At 39.1% G+C, this 10,766-nt stretch overlaps 1 protein-coding gene across 1 annotated transcript; it reads right to left on the bottom strand.

Moving 5' to 3' along the window:
* Positions 899-1,936, bottom strand: LOC104756461 (protein MIZU-KUSSEI 1-like). The gene has a single exon (XM_010479060.2). The coding sequence runs from the start codon at positions 1,881-1,883 to the stop codon at positions 1,011-1,013; it is 873 nt and encodes a 290-aa protein (XP_010477362.1). The 5' UTR covers positions 1,884-1,936; the 3' UTR covers positions 899-1,010.

Here is a 10,766-nt window from a genome sequence, read left to right as displayed (position 1 = left end):
GATTTGGAACCGAACCAGACACCGAAGCTAAAACCAAGATCCACGATCCTGTTTGGTCGCAGTCGCACATTACTTTAGCATGGAGGTTCACGATATGCGCCGTATATACTTGCAATTGACATACCAATGGGCGATGGTCCCTTGGGATTTTGGAAGAACTATTAAGTCCAGACGAACGCTATTTGTTCAATTTGGTGAATATATTTGTATTGTTAGATTAAATACGAGGATATGCTTAGATAATTAAAAAAAAAAAAAAAGTATATCCTATCATTTTCTGTCTTGACGAAAATATATCGAACCAAATTCGTCTGTCTGATCTATTAGCCAACAATATACTAATTAAGAAATAATAGAGTTAAGAACTGTCGATCATCTCTCCCTTTTAATCTACCTACCAAAATATAGTCCATATTATAGTATATACATGAATACATTATATGTAGTGTTCAAAATAAAAAAATTATGTGGCGTTACTTAATTTCATTAACTTATGTGCGGCTTAAATAATTCTACTATCGTACAAACTAATGATAAAGCTACCGAACATTAGGGTAATTAAGTTGTTGCCTTGTTTGGAAAACTAGCTATGTTTCTAAAAATTTTATACGTAAGGCATACAATGGAATTAATCAGTATATCGTCCTATGAAAATCTTTTCAATGGTCTAGTGTGTACGCAGTACGCGCGGGGATCAATTTATACCTCTGCCAAAAGCATGAAACCACCACTATATTATTTTTGTTTATATTTTCTTTTGGTAAAGCACTATATAGTACTCCGACATTGCGTAGGAATGATAGCTCCGTTTAATTGATCTTGAAAATATTTAAACAATATTGGCGAGTATCTTACGTATGGTATCCTCTAGAACCCATTATTTGTTTTAGGGCAAACATGATAAAACTACATATATCACTCTTTTGATGATTTTAAAATGTACAGTTATAGAAATAAAAAACACGAACATGACAAGAATCTTATTATAGTATTAGCCACTGTACTTAATTTCACGATCTTAAAAGAAATATACTAAGCTCTTGTCCATAACTACCACCCGGATTCATCATATGAAACGATTCTGAGTCACTCGAACCAGTGACTCGCTCAAACCTCGCCCTCAAGTACAGCGTCTGCTCCTCCTCGTCCAACGGCACAACTCCGGCTCCGACTGATACAGACTGCATCATCCTCAAAAAAACGGCGTCGTTCTCAGTCACCTTTCTCCTCACGGCAAATCCCATTTTCCTTCCGTTGCAAAACATCGACCACACAGGAACATCAAAGATCGAAGACGAGCGACTGCTGCTGCTTCTACGACGGTCACACTCGAGGGCTATGCGTAGAACACCGGCCTCGTCCATTTCTTTGGCTAAAGCCGCCGTGGGAACAGCTAGCTCGAGGAGGAGAAGCGGTGAAGATCCCACGGCGGTTGAGTCTTGAAGGCAGAAGCTTACTCGACCACGACGGTGGCCGAAGAAAGTTCCACTTACGATGCTGTTGCTATGGGAGGAAGAGGAGGAGGATGAGGATGAGTGGTCTGAAGAGGAAGAGGAGGAAGTAGAAGAAGACACTGAGACGGTGTCGTTTTGGTGTGAAGTAGAAGGTGGTTGTTGGTAAGTGCAACAGTATGGGACCATACATTCGATGAGTGATCGGAGAGTTCGTCGGAGACGGAATTCACGGGCACAATCTACGGTGGTTGGAGTGGTTATGATTTGCATGTGATGATAGTGATGATCTCTTTGCTTTCCTAAATCAACCATTGTTCTCATGATTTGTGTTTTCTCTGTTTGGAAGCTAAGCTGAGACTTGAGAGTGAAATTAAAGAAGTGAATATTGAGTTTGTTTTTGGTGAAGGAGAAGAGTAGGTTTGATGGCATATATGTATAGGTGGTGGTGGTAACGGAGAGTGGAGACTTTTGTTTTGCTTATTTTTGTTTTTATATATTTTTAAATATTAGTATAAATATAGTATATGCTTTTTATCTTCTTTTGGGTCTAGTGCAAACTTCAAGTAAAGAAGAGAAGGTCGAGCTTATTTGTATACTAATGATTTATACTCGTGGTTATTTGTGCATTTAAATCCAGCCACAAGATCATCACGGTTTAGCTAGATATTGGAAAAAAGATACATAAACAAGGTAGAATTTGAAGTGCAATGACGTGTAAAATTGACATGCATTAACTTTGTGTATTTAAGGAAGTATTCTTCATACGCTCGTTCTCTGAGCTCTTGTGATATATAGTAACTTTTAAACCTAAAGTTACACATCAAAGTTCATCTTATTCGTGTAGCATATACGAGAAAAAAAGGAAAAAATAAGGCAGTGGAGGAAGGAGCATAGGAAGTGGGGTCAACGTGTCGCAATATAAAACGAGTTGGACCCATTTGTTAATGTAATATCCAATCAGTAAGTTTGGAAGGAAGCGAATGGTGCGCGTGCGTCAGTCCAAGTGAAGTCCCACGCAGCACTTGACACTTCCAACCATCTTTCACTTCTTCTTTTTTTTCGTATTTTACTTTGTCAATTGTTTCACAGTCAATTGAGAGTTAACTTTATACTAATATAAATTTTCTCTAATCGTATCAAAATTAGTTAATCACCCCCAAAACTCGGGCTTTATTTACTTTAAGATCATGTATTGATGTTGGATATACAATTCCAAGAATGGCCTGGTTACTCACCTTTTCTTATGTACATAGTATGTATAATAAATCAAATTAGGAAATTGAAGCACTTCTGCTCTTTTCTTAATTTTTCTACTGTTTAGTGTTCATGAAAAGATATATGCGTTCTTCTGTCATTACAAAAAGATATAGATGCTTTTACCAAGAAAAATGTAACATGAGAATAATGATGCATAGGGCGTGAGGGCCTAAGAACAAGCATGCATAGAGCAATGATTAAAACCCAATCATGCTCCGGTATTTTTTTATAGCATTATTCCTTAAGATGCTGATCTTTATAATCATTGCTTATATCGATTCATGATAGTTTTGCGTGCTAAATCAAATTATCATGTATGGGGTATAGTAGAGTAATTTTTAACCTACTTTTAGAAGAAGTATTCATAGCATATTAGCATGGCACCTTGAGAAAGAAAATTTCGAAAATCATTTTCAACATCATTTTTAGCTTTTTCTTATATACTCCCTGTTTTTACTTTAATATCAAGAGTCTTAATATTTATAGGAGAACAAAAAACGTTTATACATCCACATAGTTTAGTTAGAAGTTGGTATTCATAGAGACTAAATCTTGTTTTCCTTCATTATTTGCAGATTAGTAACATTTGTAATTTCATGTTGATTAGTAATACAACAGGATAGTAAACTTTATAATCATTTAAAGAAAAAATAAATTTCTTTTCAAAATCAGTTCCATAAAATGAAGAAACTTCGTTTCAAAAGCATTAAAAGAAAAATACCATCGATAAATGTTACGATTAATCTGTCATTGTACTATTTTACATATCATTAGAATCCTAATTTGTTGATGTCCAGATCGGTCACAATTAGAGTATTTTAGTTCGGTAAATTGAAGTCGAAGTTCTCTTCTATTAATCGGTGCCGAGGCACAAAAGACGGATTACAACACAACTTAGACGAGTTACAAGCAATGGACAATTACAATAGACGAGCTGAGGGCTCGTCGATTAAGCTTATGGACGAATGAGGCCTTATACTTGCTATCCGTATTCTTTTCTCTTTCTCGTGATCCCCATTCTCGAAGACCGTACGCCTGTACTTATAGGGAACTGTGTCGGTTCGTCCCCTAGAAAGACCAAAATACCCCTCATTCCTAGGAGGTTTATTTTGGGCTTTTCCTTGGACCAGGCCCTTTGTTGGAGTGAGGATCTACTTTAACATAATTTTACTCGGTTTTCTATATTTTGATGATTGGCATCTTGTTTTTAAAGCTTTTAATAATAATAGTACATTACAATTGTTTTTCTTAACCACAAAAACTTAATTAATGGAACAACCACATGTTATTATTACATTCAGAAAAGTAAATATAAAAGCACATATCACATCATTCTAAGTAAGATTGCATGCAGTCCAATCTTTTGAATCCATAACAGTGTAGATTATATATATTGTCTTATTTTAAATTATGGGGTTTATGGATTAGGTTAATAATAAATTGACTTCTTAACCACAAACAGGTTGATTGGAAATAGATAATGATGAGAGTTGTAAAATACTTCTAAATTCTTCATAGTCAGTATCTAATCAAGTTTTTGTTTGGCGCGGTGTTGAATTTATTTACCTATCAATTTTTTTTTCTTTAGTTTTATATAGACATTTAAATTAGGGTAATTCTGAAGGTTTTCTTTCACAAATATTTTTAATATGCTCACAAGAAATAGAAAGAAGAAGCACATATACAAGTTAAAACAACATCGATCGATATATTTATTAACTTATACTATTTTATATACTTTCTTATATATAATTTCGAATGTTTAGTAAAACAAGATAAATGATAAAAGCAGACATGCATGGCACACAACTTTTTTTTGTTTTGGATCATATGAAAAGGAAAAAACATGAAAAGCCAGTATGTGAATCCTTTGTTCGCATCATCACTTTTTTATCCTTTCACTGAAGTTGTCGGCTTACGTTTCATAGTGTAACTTTAACAGAGGTTTTCGTTACACATTTTCACAACTATTATAATGAATATAACCAAAGATAATCACTAATTCAACAAATTGCATGATTGTCTTGTCTTCATTAATTTTTTAATGTCAACAAAAAAATGGAATTAGTTAAAAATAGTAAGATTTTTTTTGGTGTGTCACATTTTGGTGAAAAAAATTTACACTAAATTGATGTTTGGATGTCCCTTTGAAGATGGCCTTACTAGGAAGGAACTAAAGGACACACATGTAAAAGTGGACCCATTTCACTTCCCAAATGTCCACTACCTAAATGAATAGGGGCTGAAACTTTTTCACTCATGGGAGAAATGTCGGCGGCTAGGGTTTTCGCTCCAGTGCTCTCTCGTGAAGATTTTCTGCTTCATTAATTAAGAGCGTCCCTAGATTTCAGTCAGTGATAGAAATCTCTCTGTCTGCTGTTTCATTAGGTCTGTGTGGCCTCGGATTTTTGTTTCAGATTTCGGATCTGCTTTTAGTCGGGAGAGTTCTTCAGATCTGGTGTTCTAAGAGTTAAAGATTTAAAGTTTTGGTCGGAAAGAGATGAGTTGTCCAAGGAAGAAGAAAGAGCTGTCCCTTATGGATGAGTTGAGAGAGCTCAATCTGCTTAAAGAAGGGGAAGAGGTAGAAATCCCAGATCTGGAAAATAATGATTTGATTGAGGAGAACTCAATGAGTGTTATAGTTCGCTGTTTAAATCCCTCAGTTCATAAGGTGGGGGGACTAGTTAAAGCTCTGCCGTCAATCTGGGGAATGGAAGATAGAGTGCGTGGAAGAGGAGTTGGGAGCAGTCGGGTTCAATTCATTTTTGACAATGAAGGAGATCTGTACCACGTCTTGTTCAGAGGTCCTTGGTTTGTGAATGGTTGGATTGTGTCGCTGGATCAATGGAAACCTAATCCGGGACCGGATTTTCTCAACAAAATTCTCTTCTGGGTCCGAATAAGGAACATCCCTATCCATCTCCTTAAGAAGCAGACTGTGGAAAGCATCATTGAGCCTAAAGGAAAAGTAGAGGCAGTTGAATTTCATGCGAAAAACTCAACCTCATTAGAGTATGTAAGAGCTCGAGCTTGGTATAAAGCTGATGAGTCTCTGGAATTTGTAAAGCAAGCAAAGTTCTCATCTGGTGAAGTTGTTAAGGTTAAAATGGAGTACGAGAAGTTGTTGAAAGTCTGTTTCCTCTGCTTTAAACTCACTCATGATCAGGCAAACTGTCCGTTGCAATGCTCCCAAAAAACAGGCCAGCGAAGAGGAAATAAGAAAGATCAGTACTTGGAGGCTCATGTATCAAAAGGGAAAGGCAAGAGTGTAGTTTTGGCGGAAGCAGAAGGTGGGACCTCTCAGTCGGCCTCAAAACAGAGATCCAAGAAAATCAAGAATAGACTACAATGGCCGACTCAGGAGGGTTATGGTAGAGGCACAAGGGTGACTCAAGAATGGAGACCAAAGGCGGTTGCTATTGAAAAAGAAACTTTGGGAAGCTCGCAGGGAGAAGGTACAAAAAGCTCAGGCGAGTCCGTTCTTTCACCTATTAAGAAGAGGCGCTTAAGTAACAGTGGAGAAAGGCAGGCGAAGAAGATTAAAACTAGAGACTCTCCATCTATTTTTGAAAGACTTGGAAACAGTGGTGACTTATCTAAGGAGCCGGGAACGAAGGGATCATCTGGAGAAAAGAAGAAGAACTCTCCTTCGGTGTTTGAAAGGCTGAGCTCTCAAGTGTCCAGTTCCAACTCAAAGCCAGGAAGCTCTAACTCGGCTTCTGTACATTCTGTCCAAGTGGCAGCTCACTTAGTGAATCATTCTGCTTCCATAGCAGCAAAGTCTCTCGTTTTTGCAGACTGTGAACCAGTTGGTAAACGTAGAGCAAATTTGAAAGAAGGGTTGATGGTTAATACTAACCCTTCGAGATCAATATGAGGATACTGAGCTGGAACTGTCAGGGGGTGGGGAATACCCCGACAGTTCGTCACCTGAGGGAAATACGGGGTCGGTATTTCCCAGAGGTCACATTCCTCTGTGAGACCAAGAATAAGAGAAGATACTTGGAGAATGTTTTGAATCATTTAGGGTACTATGATTTACACACGGTGGAGCCAAATGGAAAAAGTGGGGGACTTGCACTTCTTTGGAAGGATTCGGTTGCGGTAAAGATCATTCAGTCGGATAAGAGAATGATTGATGCGTTAGTTGTTTGGCAAGGTAAAGAATTCTACTTGACTTGCGTTTATGGGGATCCAGTCCAAAGTGAGAGAGGTGCATTATGGGAAAAATTGTCCAGAATTGGTGTGAGCAGAAAAGGTCCCTGGCTTATGACAGGTGATTTTAATGAATTAATTGATCCCTCAGAAAAGAAAGGTGGACCGGTAAGGAAGGATGCTTCATGTATCGAGTTTAGACAGATGCTAAATGCATGTGGGATGTGGGAGATCAAGCACACCGGATACCAATTCTCCTGGTATGGTAACAGAAATGACGAGTTAGTGCAATGCAGGCTGGATAGGACAGTAGCGAATCAACTTTGGCTGGACTTATTTTCTCAAGCCCAAGCGCATATCTAAAGAAGGTTAGCTCTGATCATAGTCCTTTACTAACCTGTATGATGGGAGAACAAAGGAGAAAATGGGCCGGTTTCATATTTGATCAAAGATGGAAATCGAGAGAAGGTTTTAATGACCTCATGTTACAGTTTTGGCAAGGAGAAAGTCCTCAGGGGTCAATGATGGAGAAGATTGCAGAATGTAGGAGACGTATCTCACGCTGGAAGAGGGATACCAAACCTAGTTCTGCAAGGAGAATACAAGAACTACATCATCAGATTGATCTCGCCACTCGTAGGACTCCATTTAGTAAGGATTTGCTCCGTCAGCTAAAGAAGGAGTTAAGTATGGAGTATAACAATGAGGAATTGTATTGGAAAGGTAAGAGTAGGTTGACTTGGCTTAACAATGGGGATAAAAACACAAAATATTTCCATGCAACCACAAAGAACAAGAGGGCTCAGAACCGAATTCACAGTCTGGTAGATGAAGAGGGAGTTGAATGGTTTGCTGACTTTGATCTTGGGAGGGTGGCTGAGAAGTATTTCAAACTCCTTTACACCTCTGAAGATGTGGGACACCGGATAGAAGAAAGAATAGGTGATGGTAACAGGATATCCCAAGCTGAAAATGATCATCTTATGAAGCCTGTAACTTTTGAAGAAGTCAAAAGAGCTGTGTTTGATATCAATCCAAGTAAAAGTCCAGGACCTGACGGGATGACAGGATTTTTTTATCAGCAATACTGGGATATTCTCGGAGCTCAATTAACAGAAATGGTCAAGGAGTTCTTCAGAACAGGTCATATGGATAAAGAGATGAACAAGACCAATATTTGTTTAATTCCTAAAAAGCTGAAGGCGGTTAAGCTAGCTGAGTTTAGGCCAATCAGCCTAAGCAATGTTGTGTATAAGATCATTGCTAAGGTGATGGACAACAGGCTAAAAAAGGTGCTCCCTGGGGTGGTTTCAGAAACTCAGGCAGCTTTCATTCAGGGAAGGCTAATCTCCGATAATATTCTTGTGGCACATGAGTTGCTTCACACCCTGGAGTCAAAAAATAAGTGTTCTGAGGAGTTCATTGCGGTAAAAACTGATATATCCAAGGCATTTGACAGGGTGGAATGGACTTTCTTAGAAGACTCCCTGCGATTGTTAGGATTTTCAGATGATTGGATCCGACTCATTATGAGCTGCGTAGGGACAGTGAACTATCAGATTCTAACCAATGGGACTCCTTATGGAGAAATCACACCTACTCGAGGACTGAGGCAAGGTGATCCTCTATCACCCTATCTATTTGTGCTGTGTGCTGAGATGCTTGTTAGAATGCTATAGAAGGGTGAACAAGAGGGTAGGATCACTGGTTTAAAAGTCGCAAGGAGGGCACCGTCCATCTCTCATCTTCTGTTTGTAGACGATAGCATCTTTTACTGCCAGGAGAAGGACGAGGAGCTCCATTACTTGATAAGTACCCTCGAGGAGTATAGTGTGGCTTCTGGGCAGAGGATTAATCTCCAGAAGTCAAGCATTCACTTTGGAAAATTGATTCCACCAGATAGAAGGGAGCAAATTAAAAGGATAACTGGAATCAATGAAGAAGGAGGGGAGGGGTTCTACTTGGGTCTACCTGAAGCTTTTGGAGGTTCCAAGATCTCTATTCTAAATTATTTAAAGGAACGTCTTCATCAAAAAGTATCAGGATGGCAAAATAACTATCTTTCGGCTGGAGGTAAAGAGGTTCTACTGAAGATGGTGGCCCTGGCTCTCCCAACTTATACCATGTCATGTTTCAAGCTCCCGAAGGCAGTTTGTCAGCAACTAGTTTCAGTGATGGCTGACTTTTGGTGGAGAAACAAGAGAGAATCAAGAGGGATGCATTGGAAGGCATGGGACCAGCTGAGTAAGCCGAAGAAGGAGGGGGGCCTTGGCTTTAAGGATATTGAGGCTTACAACATTGCTCTATTAGGGAAACAATTATGGAGAATGCTCACTCGCCCTGATTGTTTAATGGCAAGAGTCTTCAAAAGTCGGTATTTTAGCAAAACCTCTCCATTACTGGCCAAACTAGGTTATAGGCCTTCATTTGCCTGGAGAAGTATTCATGAAGCTCAGGAATTACTTAGACAAGGCGCAAGAGTTATAGTGGGCAATGGTAACACTATTGATGTTTGGCAGGATCCTTGGCTCCAATCGAAACCAGCAAGAAGCTTGAGAGCAGTGCTTAAGGTATCACCGCAGCAGTACCATCTTGTTTCTTCGATTCATAAGGTACATGATCTCCTTGAGGAAAATGGGAAAGACTGGAAGAGGGATATTCTAGATGCAGTTATATTGGAGGAGGATCGTAATCTAGTTGAAGAGATAAGACCGGTTGGAAGACATACCTCAGATAGTTATACTTGGGATTATGCTAGAACATGAGACTATTCTGTCAAATCTGGATATTGGGTCCTTATGCATGTCATCAAAGCTATGAAAACGTCCCAAGAGGTATCTCAACCTAGTCTCAATCCTCTTATCTCTCAAGTGTGGCAATCAGATGCTAGCCCTAAGGTTCAACACTTTCTGTGGAGATGCCTCTCCAATTGTCTCTCAGTCGCACATAATCTATCCTACAGGCATCTCTCTAAAGACAACCGTTGCCTAAGATGTCCACACCATGCAGAAACGACTAATCATATGTTATTTCAATGCTCTTATGTTAGACAAGTGTGGGCTCTTTCTCCAATACCGGCTCCGCCTAGTGGAAACTGGGGTGAATCTCTCTATGCAAACATGTATCATGTCCTGAACATCAAATCCTTCTACCCCAACAGAGAAGATTTCCATGCGATTTTCCCATGGCTCCTTTGGAGAATCTGGAAATCTTGAAATGATCTTAACTTTAAAGGGAAGGATTACAGCGCATTAGATACAGTTCACAAGGCGTTGGAGGATGCTGAGGAATGGAGACAAAGGAAAGGCCAAGAGGAAATGGGAAGAAGGACACCCCACCCACCAGTAAATGACGCTGTTAAATGGCAACCACCACCAATGGGATGGCTAAAATGCAATACCGATGGAGCTTGGAATGGTGAAGATACAAGATGTGGAGTTGGCTGGGTCCTTCGGAATGAATGTGGGGAAGTTAGATGGATGGGAGCACAAGCATTAAGAAAAGTAAGATCAGTTCTTGAAGTGGAGTTGGAAGCAATGAGGTGGGCAATGTCTACAATGTCTCGGCTGAACTAAAGGAAAGTTATATTTGAAACTGATTCATTGGTGATAGTGAAATTATTGAATAATAATGATCACTGGCCTGCTTTTGCTCCATTACTCCAAGATATAAGAAGCTTGCTCCCTACTTTTGAAGAGGTCAAGGTAATTCACATGCCAAGAGATGGTAACAGAGTGGCGGATCGGGTAGCAAAGGAGTCTTTTTCGTTTCAAAATTTTGACCCTAAACTATACTCGACTATGCCAAATTGGGTAAAACAACTTGTATTGGTGGACAAACCAAGTGTATCTTGAATGTTGGTGAATGAAAGTTGTTGTTGAGCAAAAAAAAAAAAAAAAA

The sequence above is a fragment of the Camelina sativa genome, chromosome 17 (genome assembly GCF_000633955.1).
Source record: "Camelina sativa cultivar DH55 chromosome 17, Cs, whole genome shotgun sequence".
NCBI lineage: Eukaryota > Viridiplantae > Streptophyta > Magnoliopsida > Brassicales > Brassicaceae > Camelina > Camelina sativa.
The sequence above is the reverse complement of the archived record's forward strand: the minus strand, read 5'-3'. Positions and strand labels throughout refer to the sequence as shown.